General features: G+C 35.1%; 1 protein-coding gene across 4 annotated transcripts in view; it reads right to left on the bottom strand.

Moving 5' to 3' along the window:
• Positions 1-22,848, bottom strand: part of fibcd1b (fibrinogen C domain containing 1b) — a 125,685-nt gene that overhangs the window by 60,316 nt on the left and 42,521 nt on the right. For all 4 annotated transcript variants that reach the window (XM_041970758.1, XM_041970762.1, XM_041970760.1 and 1 more), the window contains 2 exons: positions 13,250-13,409; positions 5,829-5,965 (listed from right to left, as the gene is read on the bottom strand). In XM_041970758.1, coding sequence (XP_041826692.1) covers positions 5,829-5,965; positions 13,250-13,409 — 297 coding nt within the window. The remainder of the gene's footprint in view (positions 1-5,828; positions 5,966-13,249; positions 13,410-22,848) is intronic.

Below are 22,848 nucleotides of genomic sequence, written 5' to 3' on the forward strand. Positions count from 1 at the left end.
ACCAATTTCCTCTGACAAGCATCCACATCAAACTGCAATAATGTCTCTTCTCTTCTCTTCTCTTCTCTTCTCTTCTCTTCTCTTCTCTTCTCTTCTCTTCTCTTCTAAACATCCCTCCATTACTTCTAAGTAGTTCAGTGGGGTAAAACTAAAATATTTTAAGCTTAGGTCTACTTGAAAGTAATACCAGTGAGAACAAAATAATAGAAAGTCAGCACATCTTTAAAACTTATATTCACATGTTTTATTATTATTATTTTTTTTCAGTGGTTCATATGCTTTTGATGACTTTGTCCTTTTGGCACATGGTTAATGTTGCACATATTTCTGGAGAAATGTTCTGACATTCTTCAAATGATTTTTTTTCCAGATGGTCTTGGCTGCAGGGGTTGTATTACTCTGCATTTTTTTTTAAAAATACCCCTGAGATATTTATTTTTCTTTTTTCAATTCAAGTTGAGTGTTACACTCAATCATGTCATGGTTTTCACTTTTTTTTCTCTTTTCCTTTTCTTCTTTAAAGACATGATTTCTATGATTGTGACAGCATATGTTGGATTGTTCTGCTGTAATAATTCTCTCCTGCCAAACTGCTCATGACAAGTTGTTTTGTCAGCCAGTGCAGGCATTCATGGAGCCATCTGCGTCAACTCCAAAATTTGTTTTGTGGTCATGCAGTTTAATACAGCAACAATGCTCCACTGTCAGAAAAATGTAGATTACCTCCAGGTTTACGCCAAACATGGTGGACTCTATTCCAAGCAGAAAATGTTTCATCTTTCCCTGTTTTTCCACATTGTGCATCATTCTAGGAAGAACCTCTTTTCGAAGTTTGGTGCAATTGTTGTGGAGTACTTTCTGACTCTGGATGCCATGGTGGGGTTTATTTTGTGGAAGCAGGTGTTGTGGAGAAATAGTCTGTTGTGGCATTTTGTAGTTTACTGTCCTTAATAACATTCTATAGTTTTGTGAAGCCATCATCTGGTTGATAACTTCTCTCTCTGTGCTGTACGGTGGTTTCCCCTTTAGTGCCCTCGGTGTCTTCATAGGATGTTCGTGTGTTCTTCTCCGAATTTCATGTTTATATCCTGTGCTGGGAACGTTTCTAAGTTGCAGAGTACAGTCCTTTAAGACAGACCCTTATAAGGAAACAATCTACTGTAAGTGTGTCTTACACAATGCTATGTTTAGATACACCTAGAGGCCTATAAGCCTGTCCATGCTTGGATCCTAAAGCAAAGAGCAGTCTGCTTACAGCTGCAATGAAGTATAGTCCTAATCTATGTATTTTAAATAACTCTAATTATGAAATGTTGAGAATAAGATACTTTACAATCACTTGTCATTTTTTTAGAACAGGATTGTGCAAGTACTACCCATGGTGTCACTGTAGGGTCATCTGACAGCTCCTAAAACTGCTGAAAATATATTTCAAATGATTTTTCATTTTTATTTATCCTCCGACTCAGTTTATTGTATAGGTTTGTATATGAGACTACATGTCTCAGTGGGACAACCTGTACAAAAAGAAAACTGTGAAATAAAAATAAAGAAACACTGCAAGTTAAGTTTCAAAATGGCATCTATAAATGTGATGGGGTGGTTTAGTTTACAAGATAGCCCTGTGTGTCTTATTCAAGTGCATTCAGTGGTGGGTATTTTCACTACTAGCTGTATTGATTGTTTTCCCCAGCAACACCAGGAAGAGACATGAGCACAGCTTCAACACTGGGTCCAACACCAAGCATGGTGTTCTTAGCAGCTACAGCTATTTAAAGACTTTTTTTGTTGGCTTTGTACACTATAAAAAAAGGGAAAAAAACATATTTGTATGTGATCTGAGTCATTATGCCATAGAGGATATCCTCTCTGTGTGTAAAAAAAACCTTCATTTTCTGGGTAACAATTGTAACCATGCAGTCCAGAAATGGCAGGCTATCCTCATTGTTGTAGATTTCTCCTCCACTTTCTGTCACCTTACACTTCTTAAACCATGCAATTACATTTTTCTCCTGCCCTTTTTTTCTCTTTTGATCTCAGAATAAATTGGAAAAGTTTAGTGCATTGTCACCTTTTTTTTTTATTCCTGGATAAAAAAATTTTATTTTTCTATTTGAAACATTTATCAACAAATAATGATGAGGCAACACTGAACAAATCTAGCAATGAGCAAAAACTATCCTCAAGGTTTTACTACTGAGTGTATAGTTTCATGCCAAACTCACCTGAATTTAGAGATTAATTTCTCACACATGAAGTTTTGGAAAAAGTTACGTCTGTGGATGTTGGTTGGAAGTTTGGTTTTTGCTGTATGGGAAACATTCCCTTTTGAACATTTTCCTTTTTCTTGGAGTCCAAGCCAAACCTAAGAATTTCATGGCAAGAACAGGCAAATGAATAGGAAGAAAAAAACAAACAACCTTTTCTGAAAGGTCATAATTGACCTATCCTTTAATTATTGCCTCACTTCCACCCTCCCTTTAAGATTCAGATATTTTCATAAAGCCCTTTCTTTGTCTCCTCAGAGTCCTGCTTCTTCCAACTAACCTGCTCATCTCTCAGTCTGGCTGCAGCAGTCTCTGCAACAGTCTGTCAAACTATGCCAATGAGGTTGCAGCATATGGCTCATTCCTTATTTAAGCTCAGCAGACAGTAAGCCACTCATCTTACCAAGAATCTCACTACCTGCTCCTGTTGGACTTCACAACCCTGATCTCTTAATGAGGCTCAAAGATTATCACAAGCAGCTCAACACACCAGGGAGGATCAGTAAGTGCTACGTTATCACCTCAATCTGAGCTGCTATGTAAATCCTTTTAGTGGCTGTTCAACAGTGGAGCAACCTTTGAAACGTGGAGGAAGCATGCATGGAACATACACTCACTCTCACAAGCTGTTTTTCCGTAGGGCCACACACTCTGTTCCAAACATTTATTTATGCATAGATGGACACACATACACATACACAAACATATCTACCCACCAACAGGCCTGCATGCAGCTCTATTCTATGATGCAATGCTGAGCACTCTGTCACTCTGACATTCTCACTTTATTTGATGATACGAGGACATGACCTTGCCTATCTCATACAGTTATTGACAGATTTACAAGTACACATGCACCTCACTGTCATGCCCATTAAACTGTGACTTTAGATAACGTTTGATATTCCCTGTATGTATTTAAAAGAGGAAACCGAGGCAGAGCCTTCAGATATCAATTCCCCTCTATAACTGGACCAGCTCCCAGTTTGGGTTCAGGAAGCAGACATTAGGGAACTGACACCCACTTTAGCTTTAATATTAGCCTAAAAACTTCTGTTTTGATACAGTTATAGTTAGGTTAAGTATAGTTAGAGTTATTGTTTCCAGGGTTAGTTGCTATGGGCTTAAACTGCTGGAGGCTTAATCTCCCTGCACTCTTCTCTCTTTGTATAAATATAAGAGATCATTGTTTTCATCACTTTAGTGCCTTATATTTTTTATATTTCTCAGGTATCCATGACTTACAGTTGTGGAGCATGTTGACCCCTCTTTCCTATCCTTTTAACCCACAACTGTTCAAGACAGATGGCCACCCTTCCTACATCTATTTCTGCTGGAGGATTTCGCTCCTGTTGTAAGTTTTCCTTTCCACTGGGTCCCACTACCCCATGTGTGCTCAGGATGGAAGATTAATGTGTCTGTTGGTTTAATTAACTAGGAGATTATCTTTTATGAACTGACTAATATGAACATAGGTATTATAAATTGGACTAATGAGGATCATTTAATGGATTTGTTTCAATTAGACTATAACTGGACTATAATGAACTGGGCTGAATTGGACTATGGCTGTAAAAATGCTTGAAGATGATTCTGTTATGAATCAGCACTATACAAATAAAGTTGAGTTGAACTGAACTGAATTGAATTGAATTGAACTGAATTGAAATCTCAGAGGAAGTTTTTTATAGGTGAAAGAACACTGTCATATATAAATGCTGCCACGGTTTGAAAACCATCTCAATTGAATTGAATTGAATTGTTTATAAGTGCAAAGAAAACTATGAATTAATTATTAAAACCATAACAAGGTGCACAAAAGTTTGCTTTGCTATGTTTCTTTTAATCATTAAGAACAGTGCATATATTATAGAAAAATCCAAGATATAATCATTTAAATCTGTGTTAACCGCAGGCAAATATAGCTGTAAAGTTGTTAACAAGTTTGGAAATTATTATTTTAGGGGAAAAAAAGGACCAAGTACAAACAAATATAATATTTAGATGTTAGGGTGAAAGGCCCACAGCTTCTTTCCATTCTGCTGTTTTTACCTTAAATAAACGTAGGAATTGAGTGAATGTTGCTTATTCAAGGAAACACACTGTACAGTCATTTAAATGCACTGTCCTCTCCAAATAAACAAATAAAATAAATAATAAAATGATACCACTTTCACAAGTCTAACAATATCAAGAATATATGTTGTCAACAAGACAGTAACACGTCTAAATGCTGTAATTATTTCCTGAAATCATCAAAACACATGTTTCTGTCACTTTTTCTTGCTCAATACAAATCTTGAAATGACTAAAATCAGCCCCTGCATGATTCTTCCAAACAGATAGAGAATAAAAAGAGAAAAAAAAGTGATGTATTTATGTAGCTAAATTTTCAAAGTCTACATCTTACAAAGCTTTGGTTTTCTATTAAGAAATACTCTGCTTTCCCTGAGGATTGCAGCAGTACACTTCAGAACAAAGACAAATAAATGATTCCAACCAGCAAGATTGTACGCGCGCAGAATAAAATACATCTAAACCACACTTCCAAATATAACCTCAAATGGCTATGTGTTGATGTTTGTTCACCTCACTGTGTCTTGTTGTTAAAAGATGCGTCACTGTTAGCATTTAGTCTCACTTAAACAGTGATGTTTACTTCAGCAAGTCCACACAAAGGTTTTTCTTTATCATGTTTCCTTTCTAAGAATATAAAACTCTTTTTAAACATCACCTTTAATTGGAGGGAAGATTTACTAAATGCAAGGTATGGAATTTGTGGACTATAATAGAAACAGGTTATTTTTGTTAGTTTGAGGCATAATGATGAATCGGTTTTCACTTCAGTAAAAACCTGAAGCTTTGCATGAATATGCTCACTGTGCATGCTTCCTTCTCTAAACTATTTGTATATCTGGAAAAATTCCTCAGCATCAGCAGGCAATTTATACTACAGCTGGTTTTGAATCTCAGCTTCTGCTATAATGGCACGGTTTTCTTTCTCAGCTGAACACAAAAAGATGCACCAGGATTCACTGCATGTACTTTGTCATGTATCTCTTTACTGCTTTACTAGTTCTCTTTGTCCTGCTCCTCATTGTTCTTTATTTTTATTCCAGCACTCTACTTGTTTAAGTTTTACTCAAATAAAGAGAAACATCCCATTTTAAGTAACACAATCAACTATTTTCAGTTTGCTCTAATAGAAACTTCATCTGTGGCACTACAAATATAACTAAAAAACTTCTGAAGAAATTTTGATCAGAAAAAAATGGTGTATAACATGTACTGGATTTAAATGGAAGTAGATTCAGACTCAGTGAATCATCCTTTTTGGGGACTTTTACAACATTCATGTGGATTCATAAAAGTGGACAGGGTGAAAAGGCCTGCAGCCTCCTTTTATTCTGCTGTTTTCATGTTGATTATAACTCTTGAATAAATGTAGCAACTGAGGGGATGTCTTTACTTTAGGGAGATGCAGAAAAAAAAAAAAAAATAAACCCTTGGGTTTGTGTGTGACCCCTGGAAAATGTGCATGTGCGCTCTGCTGTGACTCACCGTCCAGCCGCCTCCGTCGGTGGTCATGTCACAGTAGACCTGGAAACCTGTTGGGTGGTGAACAGGAAATATGGAGTAGATGCCATCTTCTCTCTGACCGCTGGCATACAAATCACTGCAGTCACGGGGGCGTGAGCCTTGGGAGAGGTGGAAGCAAGGAACATTAAGTAAAACAGGTCCGACATGAATTTCAAAAGAGGAAAGTGCACTTATCTCACTCTGTTCTCCGTTTACAATCAACCAGTATTGAGGCACATAAATACTAAAAACATGAAAGATCAGCTCTGGTCACATTAAAAAGTATTAGCCTGAAAGTGTTAGCTTATTCGGCTTGTCTGTCCAAAAAGCAGAGATAGACAATATAGACAAATGATAATGATGAGATGGACAAGGGGTGATGGATGTAATGGTTGCATAGCAGTAAAAAAAAAGTGCAGGTTAAAATGAGGACAGACAAGCATGTAAGTACAGCAGACGTGATAAAAGAAGTATATCTGTGAAGAGATCCATACATTTGAGTGACAGAACACAGACTAAAAAATAGACTTAAGGAGTGAAGCGGGTATATGATGGGCAGAATTCAACAGAAATGTGACACTGACAGGCAGAGCTTGTAAAAGCAGAACAGTAGCACCCTTGTCTGAGGCTAAAAAAACCATCTTACCCAAAGGATACTAAGTCTATTCCCAAGGAAGCAAGAGAGAAACTCTGTGATAAGGGCAGCATTATAGATTATGCATGCAGCCTTCACAGGGTCAAACCCCTGAATTTAAAACAGATGGGATAGTTCTTCAAAAAGCCATGCAAAATCTTTCTTTTTTTCAATGCTACATGGTATGAAATGTTCGCCCCCCACGAAGCTTTTCTTTTTCTGAATGTAAGCCTCAGCTAATAAGTTCCAGCTTTCATCATCGTCACACATAAATGGTAACATCCCCGACTTTTCCTTTTCATCACAGGAAGCTGAAACTAAGTTCCATGGGGATGAGAAAAAAAGAGAGACTGCCATCATTATTGAAGAAGTTACATTTCTAAAACCAAATTTTTTCAGTTAAATGACCTCTTACGCCATGTAAGATAAGATATTCTTCCTAGAACCTTTTATTGATTGTACTAAAACTGCAGGTCCATTTGTACTTTGCCCGCTTCACAATGACTAGCATGTTGACATTCAGCAGAAAAAAAACTCTTTTGAAAATATCTGCAAGAAAGGCTGGGCTTCCTTATTTGCTTAAGTCAAGAGCAGGAGGCTGAGCTATGAAAACTCATTGTACTAGCTAAGTTGAAATTTTCTCAACTACTTTTGTTGCAACCAGACAGCAACATACAGATGAGACCTTACACAGAGTGTAGTTGATTCAGGGATTTTTTTGGGGAGGTCAAGTTTGTTTATGTGGCACATTTCAACAACACAAAGTGGCCAAAGTGCTGAACAAATCTGTAGTATAATATTATATGAACTACTAAAAAATACTATACAGAACTGTTTTGTCCTGTGTCCTATATCAGTGTGTGTCTTTGTCATTGTAGACTCTTTATAAAATCTATTTTAGAAGAAAAGAAGAATGAAACAGCTGAGCCTAGAAGTTTTTAATGTGACTTACAAAACATTTTGCTTTAATGCATTTGTTAGGGACAATTCTTGGCTATATATCTGGTGTATTAATGCCTAAAACTAAACAAAATATATGGCAGAAATAATGATACAATAAACAAATATTTTGTTGCATTCTAAATATTATTTATTTATTCATTTTTTTATTTATTTAGCCCATCCTTGCACTTGCGAGCTTACTGTTTCCAAAACAAACTTTTGCTTATAATATGGCAGAGTCACTGTGGAACACCGAAGGGAAGTCAAGCAGTCCACAAACTGAAAAGAAGGACTCCTACGGTGGTTTCATCCAGCTCAGAAACCCTGCTGTAGTAGCAGCAGAGATGGGCTTCATTGCTGTCAGGTTTCAAGTTCATATAACTTTGAAAATATAATATGCTCCTTTGGGAGTGGAAAGCAAATAGTAGAGAGATGAATTCTTCAAATATTCACAGGCACAGTGGGAGACAAAAGCAGTCAAATATATTCATGGGTGTGTCCATAGACTGCAAGTAAGTACCTTACAGTTAGGCATATGAACACTGATATACACTTCAAATAAAAAAAAAAAAATAATAAAATAAAAGCTGTGTAGTTTGTTTTATGGTACATATATAGGAAGCAAGTTAGTGTTGCTTATTTAATAACTAATGAAAGTTACAAATGATGTTTTGCTGTTCTTTTTAGTTTAGTTTTTTTTTAGTTAGGGTTGATGTCTGGGAAAACGTCAAGCCTCTGCTTCACAAAAACACTGATTTGCTGCTGGCTGCTTGACTGTAGATTGCTCTGACAGAAGCTCTGAGGAGCAAAAGGAGCAGAAACCTGCAGAGTACTGCATTTTAATTACACTGTAAACTTTACATGCAGCATGCTTTTTATTCTTGCATGTGCACATTCCACTTAATGAATTCTAAACATCCCAGTTTACTCCTATGATTTATTTTTGAAATGATTGTGAACTCAGGTGCAGCCATGTGCAGCTTGAAAGAGAGGTTGAATACATTATTAGTAAGAGGATCACAGAATCAGCAGATGGAGTCAGTCTGAGCTTCAGTAATGACCAGTCTCATGTGCGCCCCTCTTTTACTTCAAAAGCAGAGGCAAATCAGCTGTTGGTAGAAAGGCTGAGGTCTACAATATACATAAACATCTGCAAAATTACAGCCCCAATTTAACCAACATAAGAGGAAAAAGAGGAACCATGAAGGCTGCCATCTGTGTGTAACTGTGTGTTTTACATTCATTACATTCTACCACTGTGTGCACAGAGAGATCCTGAGCTGTATGCTTCTGTTGTCCATTGCCTTAACTCTGTTTCTTTTTTCTTTTTTTTCTTTTTAAATGGGTCATGTTGGGTCAGGAGTATAAAAGGAGTATTCTCAGACTTTGCCTCTTTGCATGTAGAATAGCGTTTTTGAAGCACCCAAAGAAGTAAAGTTTGGGTATTTGACTGAAGACCACAGAATTTGACTGAAAGAACAAGCTTATATGTGTATATATATATATATATATATATATACACCACTCCAAACCACCGTGCAGCAAGAAGGTCACTCCCTGGCTCAAGCCTTGTCTGGGGAGAGGTTGGAACGATTGCCTTTTTGTGTGGAGTTTGTATGTTCTCCCCATTTATACGAAGGTATATATGTCTATATATATATATATATATATATATATATATATATATATATATATATATATATATGTCTATATATATATATATATATATATATAATATTAGTATATAATATTAATTTCAGTCTTAACAAAAACTTAAAAAAAAAAAAATCCATAAAAATTTGCCCACATTTGAATGAAAAGGAGCAGAAAGACGAAAATCTTATATAATCTGCCCTTCCATAACAAAATAATATAAACGATAATAAGTCACATTTTTGTAAGAATAAAAATTTAAACAAAACAGCTGCAGGCCAACATAATTCACATTTTCCACTTTATTTATTATCTATAAAATGCCATATAAAGAAACAGATCACAACAAATTAACCTCATTCATTATATTTTCTTATCATAGAGTCTTTAACAATCTTTTTAAATCACACTAATTTTGTTTCTTTGGTTTCTTTCATCTGCTTTATATTGTGACCCATGTAAAAAAAAGTTGTGTCATCTGCAAATAGTATACGTTTTACCAGTTTAGATACGTTAACAATGCCATTAATATAAATTATAAACAGTTTAGGACCGAGGACAGACCCTTGAGGTACCACACATGTTATGTTACATGCATCTGATTTTATATTATTTATATGAACATAATGTCATCTGTTCTATAAATAAGATGTAATCCAATGAAGTGCCACTCCTCTAATACCATATTCCCTAAGTTTTTTTTTTGTTTTGTTTTTTTAAGAATGTTATGATTTATGGTGTCAAATGCATTTTGAGGTACATAAAAATGCCAGTAAAGTAATTTCTCTTATCTAATGCAGTGGATATTTCCTCCAATAATTTCATTAGTGCCATTGATGATTAGCAATAAAACCATACTGACTGCTGCTCAAAATATTATGTCTATCAACGGATTTGTCCAGCCTGGCAAAAAATAATTTTTCTAATATTTTTGAGAATTGTGAAAGCATATGTATGTATACATATATATATATATATATATATATATATATATATATATATATATATATATATATATATACTGTATATATAATTGTGAAATTTAATTTGAGAAATAAAACAGCTCATTTGTCATTTAAATGCTGAGTAGTGACTGTATTAAGCCATTACAAGTTGCTACTTAGCCATCCTTGCAAATTCGACACAGCCACTCTGAAAGCAGGAAGCATGAAAGATATCTCATTCCAGCTGCAGAGTGATGGCTACAGGTGTCATCAATAAATTGTAAGAGGAGCATTTAACATCCTGCAGGTTGCTGTAAGCAGCCCACTCATCAATTGCTCTATTAGAGAGAGAAAAAAAAAAAAGGGTGTGGGGGTGTGTGTGTGTGTGTGGGTGGGGGGGGGGGATAATATAATGTGAGATGGAAGCTTTGATTTCATTTATTTTTTTATTATTTATTTATTCATTTATTTATTTTTTGGTCTTTATTAATGTTGTGAAGGATTGCACAAGATAATGACCAATTAGGTGTGGCTTAAAAAAAAATAAATAAATGAATAAAAAAAAATGTCACTAGAAGGTTTAAAATTCATTGGGTTCATAATTTGAGATGCTCTGTCCATGGTGCTGAACCCTTGAGCTAAATTTACTAATTGAGAGAAACTCCAAGTAACAGGTACTTTTGCTTTATATTTCAGTCTTTCTATGTTACAGTCAATCACGTTCCAATAACATGTTAGAAGAATTATTTCACCCTTAAAGGGAACTCCAACTAAGATTTATTGTTTGACTGATATTTGCTTCAGCTATAAAATGTGATCTTAACTATACATCACTGTTTAGTGGCAGAAAAAAAATATTTCACTTGTATGCTACTATGGTTGTTTATGTTGCAATGCATTCTGGGTAATTATGTGTAATGCTTGCTGTGGTCTTGCCCCCCCATATATTTGTATACATAGCTATATATTGTTCCAATGTACTTTGTCCAGTCTTTTCACTTTGACCAAAAGCACACTGACAGAAAGAATAAAGATTAAGTCTTTGTCTCTCTTTTGATTTTATACTTCTCATTATTTCTGTAGTAACTTTAAACACAAATCACCCAACAATCAAGTTCATTCGCATTGTTTCTTTGAAGAAATGGGGTAGTAATAGGACATATGAGTCCATCTGAAACATAATATACGACTCTTCACATTCATTTTTAATATACTATTTCAGGATAAGGCCCTGAATATTTGCTAATGTCGACTTTGCAATTATATGACTTTACAAAAGCAAATACTGAAGTTGTTGCATTAAATAACTGATACAAGTAAACATAATTAAATTTAGTCTCCAGTACTTTCTTATTATTTTTCTTATTATTTTTAACTGAATAATTTATAAATCTTTCAATTTTTCATTAAACTTTAAACCTAAAACTTAAAGACAAGCTTTATTTTAATTTTCACTAGAGTTACAAGGTGATATTAATATTGAGCTTGATGGTCACCTAACTGAACTCATCTCTGAGAGGCTTTGTGGGAATAATGAGAACAGAAGCAGTCTGACGGCCTTACTCCAGCAACCACAACACGGTCAATGCTGTTGTTACTAAGGCTTTGTCCTGGAGACTTACTTAACCTTGTTACATAATTATCTATCACCATGGACAGGCATAAACACAACAACACAAACACATGTACAATCTAATGCCACACTAAACTTTAAGCCTGCAATAAGATTTTCAGATCAGTGATGCAACATTCAGCCGAGGGAACTTTAAGCATTTCACAAACTTCACTAATGATCTGTCATTGCACTATAGAGGAAGATGTTTTTTTTTTTTTTGAGTGTGTGTCTGTTGCTGTTAACATTAAGATAGAGCCAGGAGACGATCATTTTAAACTCTGTTTGAAGATATCATTTCATTATAAGTTTCTTGCAAAGATCTAAAAGATCATTTATATGTCAACTGGTTTATAATTTATTGCCAGTTGATGTTCTGCTTTGTTTCAAGTAACTGTTTGCTGATTGCTTCAGAAAATGTGATTAAGGCGAGACAATTCTCAGCGGGATCATAATGCAAGCACTTTGAAACAAATTAGTGGCTTTCTGATGTACGTTTCAGCACCACGGACAGATCTCAAACTGGCTAGCAAGTCATTGAAAATAATGAATATAAGTGTGTTTTGATTAAAATGAGTTTTTCCAACATATTGAGATGAGTCCAACCCATATAGAAACAATTATTTATCACATTAGCTGAACATTTTTAGTGATGAACAGTTTTCATTGTATATAATTGCAATGTTATGATAATACTCATAGATAAAACTGATTTTGCTTTCTGAGAAGTGGCATAAAACTCAGATTTTTTTATTATATGCCTATGTACATTAGATTCTGGCTTGGTATTTCAACTATTATGGGGAGCACTTTTGAATAATCTGAAGAAACAGCTGACTGTAGGTATGCCAAATAATCTGTAAGCTGAATAAATTAGGATAATGATGTCACATGCCTTTTTAATTTTTTCTTTAAACTTTGTTTTACCTTTATTCATACAGTATAAGTGGAATTGCAAGTACATGGCTTTATGTTTGCAGATTCATGAAACGTCTTCCACATTCTTAAGTCATGCCTGTCGCTCTCCTTCCCTGTTCCTGCATGTAATATTCTGTGCACGACCAGCCTTCGCTCTGTGTTCCTCGGCTACCTATGAAGGCAAATCCAGCAGGGGAATGCCGTTGGGTATACCATGCCTGGTTAAAAGCCTTCCAACGGGATGATGCCTCAGGCCCTCCTCTACCTTTCAGCAACACAGTCCAGTGGATGTGCAAGTCATCTCTCATGTACAGTAAAAAATTCCACATCTCTACCAAGGCCACTGAATAATGTGGATGAGCTGTAGCCCAGAGAAACATACTGATACTGCCTGGAGTGGCTGTATTGAATGAATATAGGCTGAGATGGATGACAGCCAGATCACACTGGAATATGATTTAGTAAAAAAGTGGTATTGGGGGCCAGAAGGAGGATCATGACATGGAGTAGAACAGAAAGGCAAAAGGTCAATATATAAGTAGTTCATGATGCACAAACTTCATAAAGAAAGACAGACAGGTGATGGAACATCGGACAAATCGACCCAGAAAGAATCTCGTAAGACAGGCGTGCACACACACACACACACACACACACACACACACACACACACACATACAAAAAAAAAATCTACTCTTACCATTGGAGCAGCCCTTGAAGCGAGCCCCCCGGACAGGTGCCCGTTGTAAGTCAGCCTTGGCTCTTGCCTTCAGACCCACATTTTCCTTCTGCATGGCATTAAGAGCATCACTAACTGAGTTCACTACTTTCACCATGTTGATCTGGCTATCTGACAGCAGCTGTGGTACACACAAAAAAAGAGAAAGGGAGAGAAAAATACACCTTTACAGTTAATGGTTTTTAATAATCACATACACCAAGTTCTCTTTACAGTGCTTTAAACTATTTTCCAAAATGGCTTTTATTACCTTCAAGACAGTCTGTGTTTTCTGTTTATTTCCCCACATTAAACACATTAACTGTCAGATGTGTGCAGTTAAACTGAGTTACGATTCTTAAGAAATTCAATTCTTAAGAACTTTACGATATAAAATGATATAAAAACAATTCCTGACTATATTAAGAGCTAGAATTCATCCTGCTACAACCAGTTAAGTCCCCATAAAATCAATCTTCTTAGTGGTGTTTCAGTATTTTAATGTGGTCTTTCTTTCTTTTTCACTATATATCTTCTACAAATAGTTAAATAATAAATAAATAAATTAATAAATAAAAAGGTTTGTGGGTGTCCTTAATGGTGTTTTAGCATTTGTAATTTTCTGTAAAAAGAAATGTTGATGACTCATGCTGCAGTTGGGGGCGTACACTTATTTTGTGTCCAGTAAAATAACCAAATGCTCTCTGGAATTTAGAAACTTCAGCAGAGCTGATGAAAAATGGTGGTTGGTGCCTACTAAGGTCAGTGGAGGTGATCAATTAAAGTAGGCTGGGGCATTTTCAGATGGGGTCCATTCTCCCTAGAGCTTTTGTTTTTATAGGAAACACATAAATAATCTGAATTGATTTGTACTCTCCTCATTTTAACATGCATTTGTAAGGTGGTGTAAATTAAAACCAGTTTTTCTAGTAGATTTTATTGTCAGTGGTTCCAGCCTTGGATTCATTAGATATATTTATTCACAGCATATAATAACATCTGAATTGAGTTAATGTTAAATTTAACTTATTTGTCTATTACATCATATAAGTTAGTTTAAAAGCCTTTTGGAAAGAAAATACTTGTGCCAGTAGCACTGTAGATGACTTAAGCAGTCTGTTGTGGCAAATTTGTGACAAACCACCTCTAGCCTTTCTTTTTTATTATTTTATTTCTTTATACATCATTTATCTATTTAATAAATTTTTTAAAACGTATGTATTTATTTTATATAATTTGTTATTTATCTTTATTTATTAATTGTTATTCTTTTGTTTAGTATTTGACCTGACCCTGGTGCTCCTGCAATCTTGGAGCAACACCCAAATTCAACACCCACTAGAATACCAAAGGGTTTTTAATTGTGTTTAATTTTATTTAAATTTTTTTTCTTTCTTTTTTTATATTTATTTTGTTTATATATATATATATATATATATATATATATATAGTATGGTATAATTTAGAAAAACCAGTATTTATGTAAATCAGGCCAAATTTGTAACAATACTCTTACTCATACTGTATACTACTACTATCTGAGTGTGATCCTTTCAGGAAATTTAGATGAACACAGGTGCAAAGACTGCCCCTAGCAGCAAAGATACATGGTAGCTCATTCCATAATGCACTCTGGTGAATGTAGTGAAACACAAAGAGCCCTGTGGGAAGGCTGCTGATGAATGTGTGTGCTAGGACTAGCAAAGAGCAGAGTAACCTCTCTGATCTGCCATGGTCACTCCCTTCCTGCAGCTCTTTATGTGATGTTCATTACAGAAAGGTCGTTTACTCACATTTTGCCCTAGTTGGCTGTATATAATATTGTTCCCCATATGTATACATACATCATACCTTTACATGTATATACGTACCTTTACAGATATGAAAAAAAAAAAAAATCCTTGTATTTTCTTATGCTGGCATATATATGTATATATATATATATATATATATATATATGTATATATATATATATATATATATATATATATATATATATATATGTGTGTGTATATGTATATGTATATCCCCCATCAATACTATTATTTCATCACCTCTCTCTCTCATTCACATGCAAACATGCCCTATACAAAAACCTGCAGTGTTCAAAGTCCTCCAAACTACATGGGGTTCAGATTCTTCTAAGAAAGTATGTCTGTGCAGCCATAAGCAGGTGTTCAAACTGCATTAGACAAATACCCTAGTGGCCATTCCCTGGCCTCAATATCTATGCAATCCACCACAAAGGCATAGAAAGCTAGGCTGAAATAATTTTACATGCAGCTGTGATTTAAACTTGCATACAGACATTAACAAGGATGCTTCGTGGATATGCAACTTGTAAGAAAACTACAGATACTCATACATATATTTCATAAATTACTACAATCTCCTCAACTACAGGATTTTATACACTTCTTTTGTGTATGCACAGTTAAAACTGTATTTTTAAAAATATTTCTGATGTAGTCACATAAAGTGCTGAGTTTCTGTTTGTGTCTCTTTTCAAAGCAGGATTGTCTGTAGCCTCAATGGTTAGCTGTGATAGACACATCAATTAAGATCATCTTCTAATTAGATCTGATTAGCAAGCCTTTGCATTGGCTTTTAAATTCCATTACACCTAAACACGTAACACAAGGAGTGTTGTTTTTGTGTGTCAAGGTTTAAATGAAAGCCAGTTTGCATATTTGTAGCATAAACAACAAAGGTGTGGCTTTAGTTGTTATAGAAGGTAAATTGAGTTTCTTTTGTCTATCTTCTTAACTTGTAATGTACCTCCTTACACATTACTGCACTGATTGAAATGTAAGTAAAAGCCAAAGGAAAAAAGGTGATAATTGGCCAAAATCTGATGTGCAGAGAGACACACTGAGTGTAGCTGCAAGGCTGGAATAAGCAAGTATGAAATGTCATTCAGTCACCATCTGCCTAATGTGACATCTTCCCTTCACAAACAGTGGCTGCCCAGTCATGCAAATCAAAATGTGCCCAACTTTTCCCATTTGACTGGTGCAGCCCTTGAAAGCTGATAATAATTTAAAACCTCAAACATATCCTTGCTATAGCATGATTTCAGTTATAAATCCAGAGCATGATAAACTTCTACACTACGGTGCTTTAAAGCTGCTGCTTAACATACTATTTAAATATGTTTTGTTGTTCACTGAAATAAATTTTTATGGTCCTTAATTCATCTATAATACTGAAAAATACTCTAAATGTTTTTCACTCATGGACTTACATTTACAGAAAGGAGATTTCTACCTCTCCTTCTTAGATCATAACAGTTTATCATTCTGCACACAGGAGCTGTGGATCTGCTGAAGAACTGAGTTATAACTTACTATCGTGATAATACTTTTGTTTGAGATATGGGACTAATTCTGGTGAGAACTATTAATGCAACAATGGCACTAAAATGTAATAAATATGGTTGTGAGTAAGGAATGTTTATCTGTTTTGAAAGAAATTGTAAATAATGAAAATAATTAAAACAGTATAAATTATGGAAATATGTGAGCTGCATCAAATCCTGTATTATTATACAATAACTAAATAATAAAAAAAAATCATTTAATTTATTATTTATTTTTTATAAAATTGTATTGGTGTGCTCTTGAGTGTAGAGTCTGTCCGCAATGGATGAGATTTAAGAGGAAATTTCCTTCAAGGCATTACGTTGAATGATGTCCATCGTTGGCAGCTTGTTACTGCTGATGCTCATTTCAAGAACAGTCAAACCAAAACAGTGAAGGACATCCAAGCTGTCCATCCCTTGTTCATACCTCTTTTATTGTGAAATGGTGGGACTGGGGAGCTGAAATCCACCTCGTTATCATATTTGGAGGAATACCATGAAAAAGTCAATTTCCAGTTCATCAGAAAAAAACTAACTAAGAAGAGACAAGCATGCACATTCATATCCACAGCCATTCAAATCACCAATTCAAGTCATGTGTAAGACTATGGAAGGTAACTCGGAACAAATCCCCACAAGCACAAAGAAAGCTTTCAAACTCATCAGCTGGGATTGAACCAGGAGCAACACTAACCTCTGCATCACTGCCTCTTGATGTTAAGCTAGTTTGGGTTAACGGGATGGAGTTTCCACATTTTCCATGTTAAGTGCATGCAGTTCAGTTTAGCTTAAATTGACTCAATAAGTGCTTCTTGTATTACAGTGGTGCACAAATGTTAGGTCAAACTGCCCGATTTACTCTATCGGTCTGATTAAACAGTCAGACATAAAGGCCTCTGAAGCAAACAATGAATAAAAGATTATCCTCGATGACGGACGTAACCTTCATACTGAATGAGACGGTTTTCATAGCACATCTGATTCATTTCACACAAAGTCTCTGATCTCTGAACAGGCTTGTGATTTTTAGCCAAAAGTACTTTAGAGTTGGGGAGAAATACACAGAGACTAGGAGAGCAATTAAAAAAGCATTAATGGAAGAAATGAAAAAAAACAAACAAACAAACATTGTACTTGTTCCTCAGTCTTGGTATATATATACATACTTGTACTATAAGATAATGCACAACTGACGTCATCTCTAAATGTCTCAGTTTTGCAAATTTCTCTTTCTCTGAATCATAAACATAATTTAAAAAGTTTATTTCAGACTAACTTAGATTACAGTTTTTTACAATTTTTCTGCACTTACTAATATATATAAGTGTATGTATGTATGTAAGATGTATTTACTACATGTATTCAAAAATATTACTTTTACTTTATTTACATTTTCCATTTTTTTAATAATAGTTCTTTGGACTTACAAAATGCTGATATTTATTTTTTGAAGCAGTAAACTGTATCTTTGAAGTTACCCTTTTAAATTCCATTGTGGGACTTTAATCAGTATTTGTTTTTTCAGGCTAATGCACCAGCAGCAATCATAGTTTTACTTTGTCAAGTACACAAAGGAATTATGTCAAGAATGAATAGCTTAAGACTACTTGGTTTTCTACAGGAGCAGCAGTTTGCCCCTAGATCTTGAGCAGAGGTTGTGGGTGTCACTTGTTAAAACCATTATTATTCCAGGGCCACATAATTCAGTTTAAACTGTGACCTGCAGTTCAAGGAAATCAGTTAGTCATGCTCTTCCTTGCAGTCGTTACCGTGTTGTGGTCTTTTTGCAGTCAGATTTGGTGCATTGATGAGCAAGACTGCAGGATATGAGAGCTCAGTTTTTTAAAGTATTTTTAATTTATGACCACATGCTTGACCACAGGTTCCAGTCCAAGCCTAATAAATGACATTTAATGAGCGTTGCTTTAATTCATACCAATTAAAAGTTGGAATTTAAGAAGTGATTGATGAAGGAGGAAATTTATGAAGTAATGACTGTCCCAAAAGCAGTTCTTGAGATCTAATATTCACATTGATGTATATCACTTATTTAGTGCTTTGTGTAAGTTGAAAATGTGAAAAGTGACAAAGAGAAGCATAAATAAAAAGTATTAAAAAAAGAAGAAAAAAGAAAAGTGACAAAGAGGCAGGCCCAAAAATCTAAAAGGAACTGCAGCAGTGTGAAGGATAAACGAACATAACTGTTTTTAATGGATATAAACCTTTTCTAGCAGAACCTCATAATAAAGCAATCAAATGTGTGACAGGGCATTGATTAATTATGGATTAATTATGTAAACACTAGAGGTGTTTTAATGACGGTCAAAGTACCAAAATACACAAATGAAAGCACCCAGAAGAAAGGAAAATGAGAAAAGAGATCTTTTATTTTTCCTAGACAAAAGTAAGACCTGTGTGAAACCAAAAATGAGTCAATGGCTTATTTGTTTTCCTATTTCTCATTTTTTTTCTCCAAAATTGAAATACGCTGAAAGGCTCAAATTGGTCTTGTTTTATGTTTCATAAGAGATCTCATAAAACTTTCAAATAATTCTCAGATTTCCTTAACTTTTGCAGCCTTTATTTTTAGCTCATGCATAGAAATCAAAGAGTTATCATTATAACCTCAAACTATTCTCTTTTCCATCCTCTCTTATTCGTGAATCTAATGCTGAACTCAGGCAGAGCAAATAAAAAGTTCATATATACCCACATTTGTTTTGTTTTGTATGTTTATTTTTTTAATCAGTTTTATTTTTAAATCAACAAATATTTATTTCCCATAATCCCGCATTGTAAAATATAAAAATAAGTGATTAAATGATGAATGCAGGGCAAAAATGTAGTATTTCAGTTCAAAATGATAATAAATTTCTATATTGTAAATTGTGCTGCCAGCTATCACTATGGATTTCTGTACAAGAAGGTGTAATCTTTTTATCTTTCAAAGTATATACTGTCTGAGAACCTTTTATAGTTGAGCCTCCTTACCGCTGGGTGATGAGTTTTTAGATCTACAGCCTCCATATGGGTGTATTAGTATGGAGAGTTATAGTTGCAAAAGTGTACTGATGCAAAAATAAAATGCACACAGCTATAACATTATCATCTTTGAGAAATAATTTACAGTAATTTTTTTTGATGAAATAGTAAAATGCATTAGTTTCAACATCTGTTATGTTTCTGATCTCCTGTGTAAATTGAAATATGGGCTGATGAAATTTGAACATAACTGCCTTGTGTTTGTATGTACAGTTTACACAGCGTCCCAACTTCTTTTGGGATAAAGGTTGGATTTTTAAAAGATGGTGGTTAGCACCACGCCTCACAGCAAGAAGGTCATCGGTTCAAACCTCACCTGGGGAGGTTATCCTGTGTTCCTCTATTTTTGCTGATTTTGTTCTGCAATGAATATAAAAAGACGACATCAAAAGTTTTTCAAGGTGTCTCAATTACATCTCAACTATGACTCCTGTTGCTAACGGGATGTCTCACCACTGCTTCTAGTGCAATTTTAGGAGAAATATAAGAGACGTGTATGAGAAAATATTGAAACTAAAATGAGGTTGAAGTGAGAATCACATTTTTGTCTCCTGAGGTTTGAAAGAGAAAAAGTGAGCAGTAAATCTTTCCTCTGGGTACAGAAGAACCTGATTCAATTTTAAGGTTAGGTTTGAAAATAAAGGAGAGTAAACACATTACAAGATTGGGTCATACGAATCAAAAAAGAGCTAACAAGATGCATGAATTTAATGCAGTTGAATATGTTTTAAATATTTGTTTATGCATAGTTAGCTGTCTGTTGATTAGAGAAGAAATTATACCAATTTCAAATGAAAACTATATTTTGAATTTCAAATTAACTTAACTGGATACACATATCAAACACTGCACTGGCTTAGAACATTGTGCTTGATCTTGTCCATCATTCTGAACGTTGACCTACAGCTGGGAGTAGTCTTTCCCGTGATTTAGTTAAATGTAAATGCGTTGGAGCTCTGTTCTATTTCAGGCTGTAAGCTCTTACAGTGAAAAATTAATATGTCAGCTTTTGAATAATCAAAACAGATTGGTCCTAAATCAGATTTTGCAACCAGTCTCTTACATATTACCTCAGGGGAATGTGGAAGCGTTTGTTTATGTTTTATTGTAGATGCTGGGGTGCACACAGAGCCATCACCAACACTGACACAGTCAGCTCTGTGCCAGCCTATAAATCAGAAGTCCAGGCCACAGGTTGCTAATAGATCATACAGTCACACCGTGGTGTCAGGCAGAAACAACGGATGTGCACACCACATGCCTTGCCTCCACAGAGGAAATCAATCACCTGGAGTATACCTGCTGGTACCACCTCCACTTACCCTGCCCACTGCTCCATGCCACCTACAGTACACCACACATTAGGAGTAGCAGAGGAAGTGGACCACTTGCTGCTCTCACTGTGTAGCCCCTAAGTACACATGGATACTTACTCTACAGAGGTAGAGAAGAGCCACCCAGCTTTTTTGAGTGATTTCAAAAGATTGTACAACAAGCTTTAGATTTCTGGGTTTAAGAAAGAACTGAGGGAAGAAATAATCCAGTTGTTTAAGCTTTTTGGCTGGAAGCAATAAAATCTGTTTACTGCAGAACGGAAAGACTGATAAGATCAAATTAAAAGATGGAGTTTGAAGATTATAGGAAACTCCCCACTTATGAAATTCATCATCGATAGATCAACTGACAGGGTGAAACTCTGGGGTCTACTGAAGTTTTCTTTCAATGCTGAGCCTGCTTTACACATCTTGGGGGAAAAAATGTTATCTTGATGAATTAATGTGCAAGTTGTAGTGTTTCCTAAATCATGATGGGCTTTTCTTCCCATGTGACTTCCTCAACAAACACAAGACTGAGTGAGATATACTCAGTGGAACATGAGCCTGTGGAACATGAGCCCTATTTGCACTTTAATTTAGCACTGACTGGGCTTTTACAATGTAAAAAGAAAGTGACATGCCAGAGTTGGCATTGACTAAGGCAATGATGATGTTTTGATTTTGCACTCAGGACAAAAAAGAGACTAAACCAACAGCAACCTTGCAGGTCCAGTGAACTGTCATCCTTCTTAAGGCAGCTTCACAATCAATGCACATCGATAGGAGTTTCACAATCCATCCCTTAAGCACCTTTGTATATGCTTAACGTCTGGACTTTAATATAATATGAAGCAACTAAGAAGTCCCTCTGTGTTTATTTATTTTTTTATTTTTTATAATTTGCAAAGTCTAATTATTTGAAGAAAAAGAACAGAACAGGGGTGGAAAAGCCTAAAGGGACAGAAGACACACATACAGCATCACAAAATTAGGGAGTTAGGCTATATGAAGGCAAGAATTGTTACACTGTCATGACAATCTTCACTACTTACTATAAGGCTAAAACAACTATTCAGAAGTCACTGTTGTTGCAGATCACGCCTCATGGCTTTGCATCATGTGCTGCTAGTGATCCTGCTTCCCTCTTTCCATGAACAAGGACAAAGTTTATCTGATTCTTCTGTATCTTCTTCTGTCTCTTCCTCATCCCTCATCTTCTTCCTCCTCTATTTTTCTGTATGTTTCTGTCCATAGTAGATGATGAACACGATCCACCTACACTCTGAACTTAATCTGATCACATCATTAGAAGCATATGTGTTCAGTTTGGAGTTCTTGGAGTTGTTTTCACATTTTCCAGTCAGTATTTACGGTTTGGGAACATAAGTATCGCAGTGTGAAAAGTGTTTAGTGACTGAAAATGTGCTTAAGGTTTTGCAAAAAAAAGAGCAGATGAGTTTTTCGAATTGTGTGTAAGTACGAGTGTTTGTTAGCCAGAAGAGTAATTGATTTGAAAAATGAGGTCAGAGCTCAGAGAATTTCATTTAGAGAAGGGAGTTTAGTGTTTTAGTGACTAAGAAAAACTGTTAACTGTGAAATGTGAATGAATGTAAAGTTACGCAGTTAACTTTTCTGCCAGTTTATGGGCTTTGGATTAATTAGCTTTTTCGTATATTTTCCTGTGACTTTATAAAATTCAATGTTTTATTTTTTTACTCATTTTTTAAAATTTATTATTATTATTACCATCTTTTGTTGTTCCACATTCCAGTACAGTACAGACTGTTACAAAACTTGTTTCAACAAATTCCTGCCTTTACCGATAAAGGGCAGAATTAAGTACAACTGCTTTGGTGATAAAA

The sequence above is a fragment of the Melanotaenia boesemani genome, chromosome 19 (assembly GCF_017639745.1).
Source record: "Melanotaenia boesemani isolate fMelBoe1 chromosome 19, fMelBoe1.pri, whole genome shotgun sequence".
NCBI lineage: Eukaryota > Metazoa > Chordata > Actinopteri > Atheriniformes > Melanotaeniidae > Melanotaenia > Melanotaenia boesemani.